At 38.7% G+C, this 19199-nt stretch overlaps 1 protein-coding gene across 3 annotated transcripts in view; it reads right to left on the reverse strand.

Annotated features, from left to right (window-relative positions):
- Positions 1 to 19199, reverse strand: part of SLC25A13 (solute carrier family 25 member 13) — a 200205-nt gene that overhangs the window by 19849 nt on the left and 161157 nt on the right. For all 3 annotated transcript variants that reach the window (XM_050782911.1, XM_050782912.1, XM_050782913.1), the window contains one exon: positions 12232 to 12372. In XM_050782911.1, the coding sequence (XP_050638868.1) occupies positions 12232 to 12372 (141 nt within the window). The remainder of the gene's footprint in view (positions 1 to 12231; positions 12373 to 19199) is intronic.

The raw sequence follows: 19199 nt of genomic DNA on the forward strand, positions 1-19199 counted from the left end.
AGGACTCAGAAATAAGCCTCAGAACCAAGGTATCTCTTCTAAGGTCTCCTCCCATTCCTGCCTCCTCTCATCCTCTATCTCTCCCAAGCACGGCATGAAGCTGTTCTCTTATCTACCTAGAAACCAGACCCCCAAAGAGGAATGCAATTGCCTTCAACCCCTTCCCTGAGATTTCATTAACCAGAGAAGATCGAAACTCATCTCACAGAGGAAGAGACTGAATACTAAACACAACACCTAGAACTCAGACAACCTCTGTCCCAAATATTGTGTGTTCTCTAGTCCCATTCAATTTCCAAAGATAATTATTTACTTAGCATTGTTTGAGCCTTGGGTCCATTCGTTACCCCTAAAAATCATTGACTCCTACATCCTTCATCTCCCCTTCCCCTAGGAAGAAGGGTATGTATACATCTGTATCCCATTGAGTCACTGAGTAATCATTCTCCTGTGATTCTTCCATGCTATGCATGTTAAAATAAATTTGTATGCCTTTTTCTCCTATTTCTTTTTTTGAGATGGAGTCTCGCTCTGTCGCCCAGGCTGGAGTGCAGTGGCCGGATCTCAGCTCACTGCAAGCTCCGCCTCCCGGGTTCATGCCATTCTCCTGCCTCAGCCTCCCGAGTAGCTGGGACTACAGGCGCCCGCCACCTCGCCCGGCTAGTTTTTTGTATTTTTTAGTAGAGATGGGGTTTCACCATGTTAGCCAGGATGGTCTCGATCTCCTGACCTTGTGATCCGCCCGTCTCGGCCTCCCAAAGTGCTTTCTCTCCTATTAATTTGCCTTTTATCAGTTCATTTTCAGTGAACGTTCAGAGGGTGAAGGGGAAAGTGCTTCCTCTTCAATCCTACATACACATGTACATGCCTTTAATCTTTGTCTCTCAGAAATGCATTCTGGATAATTTATCTTCCAGTTGACTAATTCTCTTTTAGGCTGCTTTTAATCTGCTGTTAAAGCCATCTGTTTAAGTTTTTTTTTTTTTTTTTTTTTTGAGACAGTCTTACTCTATCACCCAGGTTGAAGTGCAGTGGTGTGATCATGGCTCACTGCAGCCTCAACCTCCTGAACTCAAGAGAGATCCTCTCACCTCAGCCTCCTGAGGAGCTGAGACTATAGGTATGTGCTACCACACCTGGCTAACTGTTTTAATTTTTTGTAGATAGAGTTTTGCAATGCTGCCCAAGCTGGCTGAATTTAAAATTTTAATCATTATAAATATTCTATACTTTTTACTATTTTAAAAATAAAACATTTGTTTTATAATTCTGATAATTTTGAAACTTTAAATCTTTGTGTGTATAATGTTTCCTGTTTTCTGCTATCTCCTCTTAAAGTGTTTTACTGCCTGTGTGACTTGGGGTTTTTATTTTTATCGTGAGCTGCTCATTCTCCTTGTACCATTAAATACAAAAATTCTTCGAAGTCTGGGTTGAAGGTAGGTTCCTCTAGAATTGTGTTTGCTTTTTTTTTTTTTTTTTTTTTTTGAGGACGTAGGAGGAGGGATAGGGTTTCACTGTGTTGCCCAGGCAGGAGTGCAGTGGTACAATCTTTGCTTGTTGCCACCTCCCCATCCTGGGTTCAACTGATTCTTGTGCCTCAGCCTCCTGAGCAGCTGGAACTACAGGTGTGAGCCACCATGCCCAGCTAATTTTTGTATTTTTATAGTAGAGACGGGGTTTTGCCATGTTGGCCAGACTGGTCTTGAACTCCTGGCCTCAAGTGATTCACCCACCTCGGCTTCCCAAAGTGCTGGGATTACAGGTGTGAGCCACCGCTCCCAGGCTGTGTTTGCTTTTCTCAGGCCTGGGAGCACTATCAATTGAAGACTACTTAAAAATTAATTTCTAACTTGAGGTTTTTCATATCACTTAAAAAATATAAATTCAGCCTGCAAGCCCATGGAGAGCAGTTTGAAGTTCCTGATTCACGGGGGAGTGTTTCCCTGCACCCTCCTTTTCTCTCCCTCCACTGAGAAGCAAGGCAATTTTCCTTGTAGCCTAGGGTAGAAGGGAACACTGCTATTTTACCCTTCCACTGAGGGTGTAGCCTTTTGAGATGCCAACTTCATGGGATTTTCTTTAGGTCTAGGAATAGAATAAGAAAAGAGTGATACCTATGGTAGAAACTTTCAGGAGGCCCTATCAGGAATGTGTGCATGTAGCGTTGACACCTGGAAGTAAATACCTTCTTAAACTGCGTCCTAGGTGCCCTGCTTGCTTCACCTTAGCCCTAGCGGTTTTTGTTTTTTTTTTAAATACTTAGCACTTTGGGCAGTACCTGATTGTCCCGAGACTTCTAAAATTATTGTTCACATTCAAGTGTTTGGTAAATGCCATCAAGGCAAAAAAGAGCTTTATGGTTCTGCTTACCTCACCTATTTTCAGGCTTGAATATTCCTTACTTCTTACTTCCTTGACTCATATGTGTAAAAAGGCTTTTATGAAATATCTTATCCAACATTTTTGTTGTTTTCAGTTGGATGATCAGTTAAAAATCTGCTCTACAGGCCAGGCACAGTGGCTCGCGCCTGTAATCCCAGCACTTTGGGAGGCCAAGGTGGGCGAATCATGAGGTCAGGAGATGGAGACCATCCTAGCCAACATGATGAAACCCCATTTCCACTAAAAATACAAAAATTAGCTGGGTGTGGTGGCGTGTGCCTGTAATCCCAGCTACTCAGGAGGCTGAGGCAGAAGAATCGCTTGAACCTGTGAGTCAGAGGTTGCAGTAAGCCGAGATCGTGCCACTGCACACCAGCCTGGCGACGGAGCAAGACTGTCACACACACAAAATATATATATATATATACACACACACACACACACACACACATATAAAATATATATGCTCTACCAATGGCTAGAAATCCTATAGAGATAACTTAATGTCTTATTGAGGAGATGCTCATTCTGGTTGTTCCTGATGCTTTCTCTTGACACGTATTCTTTAAAATGTGCAATGATTATGCAAGCAGTGCCCTCTGATAATTTTTTGTTTTTCTCCTTGATATAGATCACAAAGTCCAGGGAGAAAGTAAAAAGCTCTTTTTTCAAACCCTCTTCAATACACCCTACGAGCACCATTTCTCTACAATAGCAACCACTAGGGCTAAGCTAGCTGAGCTGGTGTTCTCCTTGCGTTTCACCCAACTATTTTTTTTTAAACCACTCAGCTAGCTGAGCTGAGCTGGTGTTCTCTTTGTGTTTCACCCAACTATTTTTTTTTTTTTTTTTTTTTAAGACAGGGTCTCGACTCTGCTGCCCAAGGTGGAGTGAAATGATACAATCATGGCTCATTGCAGCCTGAGTCTCCCAGGCTCAAGCTCTCCTCTTGCCTCAGCCTCCTGAGTAGCAAGGACTACAGGCACACATCACCACGCCCGATTAATTTTGATTTTATTTTTTAATTTTAGTAGAGATGACATCTCACTATGTTGTCAAGGCTGGTCTCAAACCCTTGAACTCAATTGATCCTCCTGCCTTGGCCTCCTAAAATTCTGAGATTACAAGCATAAGCCACTGTGCCCAGCCCATATGCAAGTCTTCTGAATACTTCATTTTTGAAGAGGATGATTTAGATTCAGAAGTATATTGCATTCAAAGAAATACATACTCAAAATGTATCATCTTAAATATGGATTTATATCTGAATTATTCTTCCACTCTGCATCAAAGACAGTAAATTACAGGAGTAAGAATACAGGTTTTATAATCAGAGACCTGGTCTCAGATCATCACTCTACTATTTAGCAGCTATCTAATGTTGGGTAAGGTTCTTAAAATATCTGTACCTCAAGTTCCTCATCTATAAAATGTGAGTAACATTTGTACAGACACATTAAACTTAAATCCAATGATTAATATAAAGTAGTTAGTATAGTACCTAGCACAAAGATCTCCAATAAAAGATGATAATTCAATAAAAGATGATAATTACTATTATCAATGAAAGCACACTGTCCTATTGGAGTGGAAAATTAAAATATATATGAAATAATATATAATTTTAACAATTGGCAGCTGGAATATGAGTTCTACGTGGTTTCACACCTGAATCATAATAGAGTTCTATGTTTATCAGGCCAATCTTTTATTCGGTGGAAGACCTAATTCTACTAAGTACATTTATAGTAGTAGTTTGTTAGGTTGATTATACATCACACAGACTTCTTTGGTTGTTACAAGGCATATCTCTTTTACAGTTAATGCATTTCTTATGCTGTCCATCTTTTAAATGCATCTCTTGGTCACAATTAGAAACCAGAGAATGTAAAGATGACTCAGTAGAAATATATCCATCACTTCTGGAAAATATATTCAGAGTACCTTACAAACGGTGGATAGCTGGCATCATTTAATATACTTTTTAACATGAAAAAGACATATTCTAAAAGTTTAGATACAATTAAAAAGTACTGTCTTAAAACTAATATTGTGGATACTTAGCGCAAACCAAAAACGAAAAAGAAAACAAGCAATAACAAAACAAAAAATAACTTGGTAAAAATGTTTGTCTCTGGAAAGAAAGGTTATCTGGGGCTTGGGCTGAAAAACTAGCATTTTATCGTTAGATACTCTTTTGTATCTGAATTTTCTACCTTAAAAAAAGGTACTGCCTATTAAAATTAAATTTTAAAAGAACTTTATGGCACTAGAATTACATGTTTCTCTTCTCTCACCCCCTTAACGTAGATCACTTTTAAGGCAATGATACTGTACACATCTTTGGTATTCTAGCATCTAATAGTGTTAGCACTCAATATACATTTGGTGAAAGAATAAAAGAATGGTTTAAAAAATTGACCATTTGCTGTTACTTTAAGGAATTCTTTTCTTCTGGTGTCTTTAGCACACTCAATTCCTCTGGGCATTATTTTATAAAAATAATATTTTTCAAGCCATCTCCTTTTAATCTGCTATTCTAAAGTCCAAAGCAGAAGACCCGGCCGGGAGAGGTTGTTGACCACACAGCACTGGAAATTACCCAGGACTGGAGTAATGAGGAAGAAACTAGGTATTCCTGCAAGAACACCTTAGCTGACACTCAATAATCAAAAGTTGATGACAACTAACACACCACGTGTACTATGTGCTCAACTCTATCCTATATGCTTTACAGGCATTGTTTTAGTAAAACCACACAACGATCCTATGAATAGGTAGGTACGATTATTATCCTCTTTCTACAGACGAGTCAGTGAGTCATCTGAAGAACAGGAACAAGAAACTTTGTAAAAAGAAAAATCATTTTTTTCAAACTAAGTGTTGGGTACTATGCTCACTACCTCGGTAACTGAATCATTCATATCCCAAATCCCAGCATCATGCAACATACCTGTGCAACAAACCTGCACATGTACCCCCAAATTTAAAATAAAATTTGAAATTATTTTTTAAAGTTTTTTTTTTTCCAGTTTTTGTTTAATACAACCTTTAAGCAGTGATTTTTGGACATTACATGACCTGTAGTATTTTTCAAATGTTCACACATATTAGATACAAAACCTGACTCCTTGAGGTGTGCTTGATACTCTCTCCTTAAATTTCTAAAAATCCTTCCTTAAGTGAGAGAATAAAAGTCTGTCAGGAGTAAGACACAATATTTTTATTTATTTACTTATTAACTTACTTCAATTTTCGGTGTTGGTATATTTGTGAAAAGACTCGGTCACTCTCTCTCATACATCAAGAAATGTACACTTAAGATACTTCATATGAATAGAATCACGCAGTATTTGAAGTTCTGTGACTGCCTTATTGCACTTAATATAATGTCTTCCAGGCTTATCCATCTCATTGCAAAAGCAGGATTTCCTTCCTTTTTAAGGCTATAATACACCATATTTTCTTTATTCATTCCTTTGTTGATAGACATTTAGGTTGTTTCATAGCTTGTCTATTGTAATAATGTTGCAATGAACCTGGTAGTCCAGACATCTTCTTCAGATATCTGATTTCTATTCTTTTGGATGTACACCCAGAAGTGAGATTGCTGGATTATACAGTAGTTCCATTTTAACTCTTTGAGAAAATTCCATACTGTTTTCCACAGAGACTGTACCACTTTACATTTCTACCATCAAGGATCTCTCTTTTTCTTTTCTTTTTTTTTTTGGAGACAGAGTCTCACTCTGTCCCTCAGGCTGGAGTGCAGTGGCACGATCTCAGCTCATTGCGACCTCCACCTCCTGGGTTCAAGCCAGTCTACTGCCTCAGCCGCCCAAGTAGCTGGAACTATTGGCAAATGCCACCATGCCCAGCTAATTTTTTGTATTTTTAGTAGAGACAGGGTTTCACCATGTTAGCCAGGATGGTCTTGATCTCCTGACCTCGTGATCCGTCTGCCTTGGTCTCCCACAGTGCTGGGATTACAGGCATGAGCCACTGCACCTGGCCTACCACCAAGGATTTCAATTTCTCCACAACCTCACCATTGCTTATCTTTTTTTTTTTTTGATAATAGCTATCCTAACAGGTATGAAGTGCTATCTCATTGTAGTTATGATTTGCATTTCCCTGATGATTAGTGATGTTGAACATCTTTTCACATCCTTTTTTCACATACATGTTGGCCATTGGTATGTCTTCTTTGGAGAAGTATCTATTCAAGTCCTTTGCTCATGTTTTAAATCAGCTTCTTTTTCTTCATGGTAGCACCAGCTGATGTTATATTCATTTTGTGTATTCCTTTCCATTTTTTTTTTTTAAGACACAGGGTCTCGCTCTGTTGCCAGGGCTCGAGTGTGGTGGTGCAATCATAGCTCAATGCAGCCTCGAACTCCTGGGTTCAAGTGATTCTCCCGCCTTAGCCTCCCAAATAGCTGGGAATACAGACATGCACCACCATGTCCCACTAACTTTTATTTATTTATTTTTGTAGGGATGGTGTCTTGCTATGCTGCCTAGCCTAGTCTTGAACTCCTGGCATTAAGAGATTGCCCTGGCCTCCTGAAATACTGAGATTACAGACACAAGGCACCATGCCCGGCCGTATCTTTTTTTCTTGATGGCTGACCTGTCCTATCCAATATACTGTGAGCAGGGACTTGGCTTTAAACAGCCATCTCCTAAAGGCTGGAACAGTGCCTGGCACAGTAAGCTCTCAATAAGAGTGTGCTGAGTGAGTGAATTAATATGATTTACATTTTAAATGGATCACTTTGGCTGCTGTGGCAACAGTGGATTTAGGAGAGTCAAGAGTCAAAATAAAGAAAGCCCTAAAGAGGCTTTCACAGAGGTTCAGATGAAGGATAAAAGCAGAAATGGATGGGTGAGAACTACCCCTAGGCTGGTTGTAAAACCATAGCATGTCCCCAGGTATCAGAAAACTAGAACGACAATGTGTTCTCAAAGTAGACTAAACAATTGCTTCCTTCAGGTCGGGCAGCACGTAAAAATACAAGTTTTCAAAAGATGATAAGTTGAAGAATTAGTCTTATGAGTATTTACATGTTACCAAGGAAAAAGGGATAAACTGATAAAACTGGACAAAATCTATTAACACTAAAAAGTGCACATGTCCTTTGACCTAACAACTTCAATGCTAGGAATTTATCTTTTCTAAACAATCACAAAAGTATGTTAAAATATGCACGGGGATGATCACCATGGCATTGCTTGTAATATCTTCAAACTAGAAACAAATATTCATCAACAGGAAACGGTTAAACACAAACATTTATACAGCTATTAAAATGAGGAAAGAGCGTTAAGATATATTGTGTTTGAAAAGATTCTATTTGTGTTAAGACACAATTTTACTTAAGAAAAGTAAAATATTCTCCTTTCATTTTAATTTTAGATTCGGGGATACATATACAGGTTTGTTACAAGGATATATTGCGTGATGCTGAGGCTTGGGCTTCTATTAATCCTGTCAGCTAGGTACTGAGCATAGCACCCGAAAGGAAGTTTTTCAGCCCTTTCCTCCTTTCCTCTTTCCCTTCCTCCTATTGGAGTCTTTGTGCCCATGTGTACCCAAGGTTTCGCTCCCACTTACAAGTGAAAATGTGATATTTGGTTTTCTGTTTCTGCACTGATTTGTTTAGGATAGTGGCCTCCAGCTGCATCCATGTTGCTGAAAAGGACATAATTTAGTTCTTTTTTATGGTTGTCTAGTACTCCATTGTGTGTAGTTTTCGCGTTTTCCTTATCCAATCTCCTGTTAATGGTAACCTAGGGTGATTCTACGTCTTTGCTATTGAAAACATACATACTCTTCTGATGCTGATATTGGTGAAATTTTTGAAAGAGAAATACTAATCTGAGCAGAAAGTTTTTCTTTTTTAAGGATACATTAATATAAAATCTTAAGCAGTAGCTATACTTTGAAGAGAATGTAGCAGTAAAGGGTAGAGAGATAATTTTACTTTTCTTCATACACCTTTCTAAATTACCTGATTTTTTTGAAATATAAATTATATTTTACTTTTTAAAATAAAAAAATGTTTGAGATAACTGACAGAATAAACAAGAATATACTGATATATCATAACTTGCTTTCTGAGTTTATGAACAATAGCTCCAATGAATCATTTATACACACATTATAGATGAACACATGTATACAACATTTATGTATATGGATAAAAATATGTTTGAATACTGTCAAATGCAGTGGGAAAAAACAATGCCTTTGATTAGAACACAGCAGACAGAGTCCATATTCCTAAGTGACCTTCCATGCTAGAGTTAAGGTTTAACTTGTGATTATAGAATTTGAAAACAGTGCTTGATGGATCCTAGCTGTCACTGCTTCACTGACCATGTTTTGTACTCAAAAAGAGACATGGACTGTTCCACTGCTTCCTAATAAAGCATCTTTTTGGCCTAATTAGCTGTGCTGCCATTTACTGTTAAATGATAAGTTTCATTCAATTCCTAAAGTATAATTTGTCCCCTCATTAACGCCCTGACAGCTCCTATGGAAAAGGTAATGTTCAAAAGTAGATGGATACAACTTTCTTTTCTATGTCAAGTTTATTTGACTTTTATTTTTATGCTCCAGGGGTTTATGTAATAAAACAGAAGTTATGCAGGGAAAGGGAAATACATCCTCATAATTCTTTTTAAAAAGAAGTAGACATTGCAGATTTGTTTTCTTAGCTACATTACATTCAAATAGCTCTTTCAAAGGCAATTAATTATGCTGCCTTCACTTCAATCACCTACATCCTCTGTGCTATAACTAAATCTCTCTAAATGTTAGCATTTTAGATGGGGGGGGGGGCTTTGTTTACATTGCTTACTATATTTGTGCTAAACTGTTTCTTACTTTAGGAATGCAAAATGTTTACTGTTTTCCACTTTTTTTCAGTTGCAAATATATTTCTAAAGCAAGTACTCTAATTGCCACTTACTGGGAAGTCAGAATAGTTTGCTTATTTTGCAAGTCAATACAGGAGAAAAACAGAAAGCTTGATTTTCCAATTTAGGTAAGGTTAAAGCTCAGCAGGCCTAAACACACAGACAGAGCCAACCACTCACCCTTCTTGGGTCTGGCATTGTAATGTTAACAACAGAAACAAAAGAACAGAGGGAAGGAGAAAGATTACCTATCTCAACTAAATCTAGGACAGTGGTTCTTCTTTTTAAAGACCCACCTGGAGGGGCACATACCAGGTTTAAAAGTACTGTGTGAGGTCACTTCTAGTCATTTGCATTTTTCTAGCTAACCAGGACTAGAAACAGAAAAAAGTGCTATCCTGAAACAAAAACACATTCAACTACAAAGCAATGCTAATGCTGTGATGCTCCCTAGAAAGATGGATCTTAACCTGCTGTGATGTCTGACCATGTAAAGGTGAAGTGGGGTGGGACTGGAGAAGAGGGGTTCACAAGAAACAAAGTCCAAGACAGAATGCTGGGAAAATATAAATGAGGACCAACTAGACTTGTAATACAAGAGCTAATCAGACTGAAAGGAGACCAAACCACAGAGGTCAACATCTGCTGAATGAAATCCAGACTCCCAGGTCTCTGAATATAGCTGATACTGATGACCAACAGGAAGATAGAGATTACTAGGTCATTTTCTTGCAACGAAATCAAGGTTCCAACAGCTCAAAGCATTACTGATTTTCTTGTTAATTACCAGTACACCAAAAACAGCATTTTAGAAGTGAGCACCAAGCCCTGTGGAATGCTTCTGAACTAGATTAAACTACTAGACTAGTAATTAAACTAACTTCATATGGGAGAGTTCTCTTGCTCAAACTTGAGCAATCCTGCACATTTCAGGAAAGCAATTTTAGCACAAATGTGGAAACAAGAAACTTCTAAGCCTCAGTTTCAGCTCAGATACCATGGTTGGCAGCCTCTATTCACCTGAACTACAAAATCAGGATACCAACTACTTCCAAGAAGTGTTAAAGGGGATTAAGATTATTAAATAATGTGAAGATGAAAAGCACTAAGTCCCAGTATTGTATCATTTGCAGTTAGTTTAACAGTCTCTGTTTCTGTATCAGCAAACAAGTTCCTACCATTTTACTCATCTAGACATTTCGATAACAGTCACTGCCATAGTACCTAAGTGCTTTTTACCAGACAACCCATTGAAAGACTCCTGGCATCTTGTCAAAATGACATGCTGCTACATCATATTACAGACTGCAAGAGCCTAAAAATTTAGAAAAGATGATTTTTCTTCAAATTGATCAATGCTATGCCTCATGACAACAGTGTTTATTTTTTACAGATGGGTAACAAATTGGTAAGCAAAATAGTTACAGAACATTGTGTTACACTGTAGAATCCCAGATTGAACATTTTAAGTTCTACTTAAAAAATCAGCAGGTTAATTCCTAAGTACCACATATGCTTAAATATAAGGCAGGATTTTCCCCAGCTAAAATTAATCGCAGAAAAGAGGGCATCACATTATATTCGATCTTCACAAAGTCTCAGATTCAGATAATGGAGTACTCTTTCCAATCACTTGACCCTGAGAAGCAGAGTACCATTCAGGGAAGGCAGATTCTCCTGAGACAGCCACAATTATTACTAACTCTGGATGTTTACTGAGGTCACTTGCAAAACTCAGGTTAAAAAGAAAAGAGTAAAAAAGTATCTCTGGGAGGAGGATCTCACAAATACCGTGTAAAATGTCAAAACAAGTCATTTCAAGTTTACTCTAGCAATATGGTAAGTTGTTACATTATGGGGACCAGTTATATCCATTCAGGATGAACTGGGAATAGGAAAAAATAGATTGACTGTCTTAATATTATGTGTCTATGGGATAAAATTTGCAGGAACAATATCATACATAAAAGTCAAAAATGCTTCAAATTGCAAAGCTTGGGATAAAAATGAAGACAATGTATTCTGCAAAACCATGCTAACAGATGACCTTAAAAAGTGGGTTAAGTGGAGATCAAGATGCTGATTCAAAATTCATGAATAATTTGAATATTTCTTGATATGTGTTTATAGAAACAAAGCAATATTAATTTTATATAATGTGACTGTATACATTCTGTGTAAATAAATGAAGCTATCTTAAGTAGACATCTGACATTTCTCCCATATCCCTAAAGGTTTACTTAGTAAGCTAGCGTAATGTTTTTTAAAAAAATTCTTCATTGAAAACTTGTGTTTACTTTATGTTTGATAAAGCCTTATACGTTGGCATATAGGCAGATAGTTATAGTAAATTCCATTATAACTTTTTGGTAGAGCAGTATGAATAACAAATTTCAAGAATCCTCTAGAAGTTTGGTTTTGTAATCATTCTGAAAAAACATTTTCTAAATGAAAAAATGATTAAGATTTATAATAAGACAAGGCATACATATATAGAGAAAACATGGATCAGACCACATATATAGGATCAGAAAATAAATTATGATATAGGTTTCTCCTTGAACTGAACTCAGCATATCAATAACAAATCCAAATAAAGTTCTGGCCAGTGTTGCTGCAAAGAGCTGCACTGAACAACTCTAGAGGGCACAATTCCTATCATAGTCATCCTGGATTTGTGTATTGATGAGGATAGTTTTTTGGCAGATGGCAGGAAGGGGCACCTCCTTCTAACTGGCATGAAGATGCCCCTGCAGCTTGGGTAGAACATCTTCTCTAGGTGTAGAAATGCAAACAAACAAACAAACAAACAAAAAACAAAAAATGGATTTCATGTTGAAGAATAGTTTCTACATTAGGAGATGAGAAAGTAATCAAATAAATGACTAAAAAAAAAAAAAAAAAAAAAAAAAAAAAAGTTACCTTGTAGATCCCAAAGAACCCCAGGTCCCGCACAACAGACAAGGCACTGACTCTGGGACCAGTAGTGATTTCTCCGGCCACTTGCAAACGGATCTTGACAATTTCTAAAGGATTTGTGAAAATCACCTGGGAGCCTCCAGCCTAAAAATAACAAAAAAGATTTAGGATCAAAGCAAAGAAATAGTAAGATGGGTTAGGAAGAGATGAATGATTATTCTCAAGGATAAGAATATTCTATCCTCAAGAGAATGTAGTTTCAGTCCTTATCCCATCAATCAAAGTGGTTAGGGATTACAAGTATGAATCAAAATACAGTTACTGCCTAGGAAGAAGCCCTACATCCTTAATGTGGAGGCTGAAGGAGGGCAAAGACCAGAGATTTCTCTTGACCTCCCTGAGTCCTCACACTGAAATTACAAATGCTCCTTGAAGCACAAACAACTGCCACCGCAGGGCTCAAAGCCAAGGGCACAAAGGCAGTAATAAAATGAAAAGCATTCGTATCCAAATGAGGAGACACAGATCTGCCTCTCAGAATAGGAGGGGGACTAGGAGGACAAAGGCTCCTGAATGATGAATTTCATGATTCTGGCAATGATTCAAAAACTGCCAGCGAACACGTAAACTTACATGAAAGCTATCATTTTTTTCTCTTAAAAACATCAAATCTCATTTTATGGAGTTGCATATTCTTATAATTTTATTTATGTATTACTTGTGTATAGAATTGCTCTTTTCATATGAGATAAATGGTATGTGAAAGTAGCAAAAATATGCACTAAGTCAGTTACTACCCAAATGTTGAACATCATGTGTTATTTCATTCCAGCAATGGCCAGATGCCTCACCTCCAAGATCATCAGTGAAATCTTTAAAGTACACTATAAGGGTAATTTTAAGCTAGCTATTTTGAAGCTAAGCCTATATTTATCACATTTTTCACATATTTATCACATTTATCACATATTTATCACAGGCAATTACATTCTTTCTTACTGTATTTCAACTTGTTCTTTGTCACAGATATATGACATTTTTATATTATCCAAACTATACTGTACTAATTAGAACTAGCTACAAGGATGCCTTTTGAAGTATTATTTATAATAGCTGGAAAGAAAAATTAGAAACAACATAAATATCTAATGGTAAGGGATGGAATAAATGAATTTGAGTATGTTCATGCATGGAGATACTATGCAGTCAACCGTGAAAAATGTTCAAAATAGACTTTTAAGTAAAAATGCTCATATGTTTAAAATACTGGTACACATTTCTCCCGCCATCCCCTACCACCATGTAGAAGAAATACACCAAAGTGGTGCTTCTGAAGTGGTGGGATTACAAATATCTTTCTTTTCCTTTTTTTTTTTTTTGATGTATTTGAAATTTTTTCTATATAGATCATGTGTTACTTCCACAAAGAAAAATAAACACCTATACACAGTTTACCTAATATGTGTAAGGTTAATGAATCAAAGAAAGATGTTCATTCATTAACTCCCTAAATCAAAGTGTTTTTCCATTTTTACCAACTTGATACCTTAATCAAGACACTCTTGTTCTTCCTTAAGTGCAAATGAACTTTTTTGAGGGATGGGGGGACAACACAAAATACAAACCTGGGTTGGATTCACTGAAAGGCCCAAGAAAGGGCCTTACTCTAGGAAGTAGAGTGTGAGATGACACACCCAGAGGCTGGTGCCTTCTGGTCCACACAAAGACATGCTGCTCCCTGCCCTACTGCTCAGAACAGCTCTGTTTTGCTCAGATGCTGCTACAACCTGCAGGTCCATGGGAAAAACAATACCCTCCCCACCCCGCTACTCCCCCCCCCCCCAGCCTCCGGTTGTTTACAGCCCTTGAGTGTTCTGTGACTTTGCACCTACATTTCCCATATGATACAGACTGAGCTATTTACAGTTGGCAGAATGACGAGTTGAAACACACCTAGACCAGTAACCACGCGAGAGGCACAGTAAGGATTTTCTCTAGTTCTGAACCAGAACTCTTCATATGAAAATCTTATGAATACTTAGAAAAATGAATAGAAATTCACAATGTAAAGATTGTTTTATGGGGGCAGAATTGCTGAGAAAGATTCACCAGGATGGAATTAGGCTGAAGGCTGATTTTTTTGAAGCTCAAAAGAGGGTAAGACCATCTCTACCCAGGGTAAAATGCAAAATAATCAGAGAACACCAGTCTTCTTGGAAGAGAGAAGAGGAATACAATGCATATTCATCCAAGCACTGCCAACAGCAGGGAAGGAGGCAGCTGAGTGTCCCACATCAAGGCAGAGGTTCAGTCTCCCTATTTGTCAAACCATCTCACTTACTATGAAGATAAAAAGAGGTGGAGAATGTAAGGAGCCAGCACAGTGCTCAAGACAGAGCCATTACTCCAAACATGCAGGTTTCTTTCCCTTTTTCCCCTACATTGATATTTTCCTCCATAGATGCATGTTACAATCACTTGCAGACCTTTTTAAAATATGGTGACCTCTGAACTTCAGTACTGACAGTTTAATAAGAACTTTGTATCTGTCCTTGTTAAAATTTTCCTAGGAGATTCTTATGTGCAGTGAGGCTGACAATCCCTGCACTACACCGTCTCTAGAATCTCTGTCAATTTTGAGAACCAGCTTACTTGGCTTCCTGAATGCCACAGTTTCTAATCCCAGTCTTCCATTTCACAAATAACTTTTATTTGTTTTATATCTGATCTCGCAACAAACTCTTTCTACATATCTAAGTGGTGCTGTTATGAAAGGGTAGAATTCTTGGGTACAGAATTGTTGTTTTATTATCTCTTACCTTTACTAACACTGGTAAAAGTTGCTAGCATTATATACAATAAAACAAGAACTTACACTCAACTCCCTGACTCCAAGCAAATCGACAGATACCAATTCTTTTAAAACAGCAAAGTGAGTTATCACTAGGGATGATAAGGAGTCAAATCCACTTCAGAGGGCTGCAGGAGGCAGATGCACCAGGAAGAAAGAATGTAGTGATATCAAGAAAACATAATGATGTACCCGTTACCTGTGGTGGCCTCTGAAAGAAAGAACCTACAGACTCAAAGTGGCACATTGTAAAGGTGCTGAAGATGAAACAGGCCCTTTGGAGTCAAACTGGAAGGAAATGAGAGACTCCAAGGCACCAAGAGAAGATGCTTATCATCAGATGCACAGCGTCTGGGTCTCGCCATGACTTGATCACTGAGCAGCACACTGCCTGCCGCTCTTCCAATTCCTGGTCTATTATCCATTCACAGTACCATACCCATGGTTCCTCTTTTGCAGAGATCAAAGATAGCTGAATCGGCAGACAATGGACAGGAACACCTATTGTGCACAATGTCTTTGCGTCCCTCATCACTTGAGAGCTCTGGCTGTGTGAAGATACTGTTTTTTTGTGTGTGTGCAATTTTGTCACAAATCATTTCCCTATGACTTTCTGGAGACTGTGGCAAGTAGGACACAGGAAAATATTTCATACTGAACTGGCTCAGTGTGGCATATTATACTTACAGCGCTAACACTGACTTTTCTACATGTTTCCTAGTATACTTTGTTATTGAAATCTTAGTTACCATCTAGTATCTGGATCCATCTAAGAGAGAAAGAGAAATGCATACAACTATTACAGACTCACTTCTGCTACTTGATTTTTCATTCACCAAATATTTACAAGCAATCATGTTCAAAGTTTGTCCTAGGAACTGCAAGGACACAAGATACTTCATTCCCATTCTCAAGGAGCATGAAGTAGCAAGGGTAGAGGTAATGAATATTCATCAAACATCTATTATGGGGTATTAAGGTGTTGCTTTATATAAATATGTTGCATATACTACATATTTTCAGTCCACTCAAGAGGTACTTTTTGCAGAGTTTACATTAAGAGGAAACTGAAACACAGAATGATTAAAGCAACTGTTTTTATGGGCTGAACTGTGTTCTACCAAAAGTCACAGTTGAAGTCCTAACTCTCAAATACTTCAGAATGTGACTATAGTTGAAAACACGGATTTTAAAAGAGAAATTAAGTTAAAAAAGAGGTCTTTAGGGTGGGACATAATCTCATCCAACTGGTTTCTCATAAGAAGAGAAAATTGAGACAGACGTAGGACACAAAGAGAAGACACAGGGAAAAAGTGGCCATCTCCAAGCCAAAGAGAGAGAGACCTCAGAAGAAACCAACCTGGCCAACACCTTGATCTTGAAGTTTCAGACTCTAGAAATGTGAGAATATAAATTTCTGCTGTTTAAGCCACCTAGTTTGTGGTATTTTGTTTTGGTAGTGCTAGCAAACTAATATAGCAATGTACCCAGGGCTATATAGCCAGCAAGAAGAGGAAAGGATTTTCAATGGAGTTCGATAACTATATGCCTCATAAATACAGAAAATGGAAAATGAGGATAGATAATTATATGATAAGAGCCAAGGTCCAGACAAGCGGATATGACAGTTCAAAGGAGGGCAAGAGCTCTCCTGGCTGGGAGGTGATTAAGCCAGTGAGAAGGTAACATGTTAGCTGGGGACTGCAGTGTGAATAGGATTTTGGCACTCTAAGCAGAGAAAGGCACAAAGGCACAGTGACAAGGGCATACCACACTTATGTGGCTAATATACCCAGCATTACTTATGTCAAGCGAAATTTTAATGAGGATGATAATTATAATGAGATCAACATCATCATCCTCTGGCATTTATTGAGGCTCCTCTAGCTTACTAAATACCAGGGATTGTGGTAAGAGTTCTCTAAGAATTCTTGGGCCAGGTATGGTGGCTCACGCCTGTAATCCCAGCACTTTGGGAGATCGAGGCAGGTGGATCACCTGAGGTCGGGAGCTCGAGATCAGCCTGGCTAACAAGGTTAAACCCCGCCTCTACTAAATATACAAAATTAGCTGGGCATGGTGGTGCATGCCTGTAATCCCAGCTACTCGGGAGGCTGAGGCAGGAGAATCACTTGAACCCGGGAGGTGGAGATTTCAGTGAGCCAGGATCATGCCACTGAACTCCAGGCTGAGGGACAGAGTGAGACTCTGTCTCAAAAAAACAACAACAAAAAAATTCTTTTTTGGTCTTCATAGTATTATAAGGTAAGTAATAACATAAATAATAGGCCAGGTGCGGTGGCTCACGCCTGTAGGTCAGGAGTTTGAGACCAGCCTGGCCAACATGGTGAAACCCCATCTCTAGTAAAAACACAAAAAAATTAGCCAGGCATGGCGGTGGGTGCCTGTAATCCCAGCTACTCAGGGCTCTGAGGCAGGAGAATCACTTGGTCCCAGGCAGCGGAGGTTGCAGTGAGCCAAGATTGTGCCACCGCACTCCAGTCTGGGTGACAGAGCAAGACTCCGTCTCAATAAAAATCAATCAATCAACCAACCAATCAATCAATCAATCCTGGTTTGAGTGAAGAAACTGAGGCTACAAAAAGTAAAGGAGGCTATTTAACATGCTTGGAGTCACACAGTTAGGAAGGTGAAGCTTGGATTCCAAGCTCGACCAGCTGGATGCCAGCAGCACACTTACAGTTCTTATCATAGCAGCTTTTTGCTCTAGATAGCATGGAGAAGGGGTATGAAAGAAGGTGGCTGAAAATAAGATTGCTGGAACCAAACCATGGAAGGTCCAGGATGCTGTCTAGAAGAACAGGCTGTATTCTGGAGATGGTCTGTGCGACTACGTAGCAGCAGGAGAGCTGGTAAACACAGCTTGGGAGCTGTAGAGGTCTGAGCATTATCTGTGCCTTGAGAAGATGCCTAGGGAGCAGAGGGGAGAGGGCTCATCAGGGAGGCAGAGCCTGAGGCAGGGATCACAATTAGGGTTTTAGCCGACTAGGTGAGTGATAAAAGGCCAGAATTAGAACAATCATATCTATACTGAGGTAGAGGTGGCTGGGTAACGGATGCAACAGAGACCAACAGGATTTGGCTGCTGAATATAGGGCAAAAAGAGTGGGTAAGCTCAAAGAAAGAATCCAAGTTTTTGCATCTGTGTAGTAGGAACAAAGTGTTGGAAAGACGAATAATGACACAGTTAGAAGGCAGTGGAAGGGTGAGTTAAGAGGAATGAGAGACATAGATGAGGGTATCACTCCACGTACATAACTGAAGGCAGGGGCTTAGATAAGGTGGGAGGGGAAGGAGAAAAATGGAAAGTGACGAGAGACCTATGAAGTGATGAGAAACCTCTGCTGTACACCAGTGGTACAGCAATCCAGGCACAAGAGTTAAGAACACGGCTTCCAGAAGTGAGAAGGTAAAAGGACCAATGTCTACTGACACAGGGAGGCAAAGCACATGGGGTGACTAGGATTGGAAAGAGGATGCTGGGGAAGGAGAGAGCTGTTTAGTCTACTTGCAGGGGAACGGAAAGTGAGAAAATGACAGTAGTTTACGAGAGCAATCAAGAGACAATGACAATTCATTTAGGGTAATTCGGAGAAAATATCTAGGGGGAAGAGAGTGAAAAGATAAAACTACTAGGGATAATTATGCCATGCTTACGCATAACAGTACAAGTTCTGAATGAAGAAGTGAAAGGTAGAACATGAAGAGTTTGGATTTGCTTTAGTGACATATAGAGTTTGGGGATAAATTTGTTACAGAGCAGAAACTGACAAATCATAGTTGTCCTTACTATTTATGCTTTGAAGATTAAAAAAAACAAACGGAATTGAATTTGGCCCAAGAACAAATAAAGTTCTGATGCATAAACCCCATCAGCAACAAAAGACCCCTTCAGAATCAATAGTAAAATAATACTCTGGCTCTCCATAGGAAGTTATGATTAAGTTACTGTGATCTGTAACACAGAAGAGAAGATGAAGCAGCTAATGACCACAGAGGTGAGTTCATAGGCTCACGCATTCTATTCCTCAACTCAAAACAGGTTAGAAGGTACAGCAGGTAGCCATGTGTTTAAACAGGGCTTAGGGCTGCACATGTG

This window comes from Macaca thibetana, chromosome 3, assembly GCF_024542745.1.
Source record: "Macaca thibetana thibetana isolate TM-01 chromosome 3, ASM2454274v1, whole genome shotgun sequence".
NCBI classification, from domain to species: domain Eukaryota; kingdom Metazoa; phylum Chordata; class Mammalia; order Primates; family Cercopithecidae; genus Macaca; species Macaca thibetana.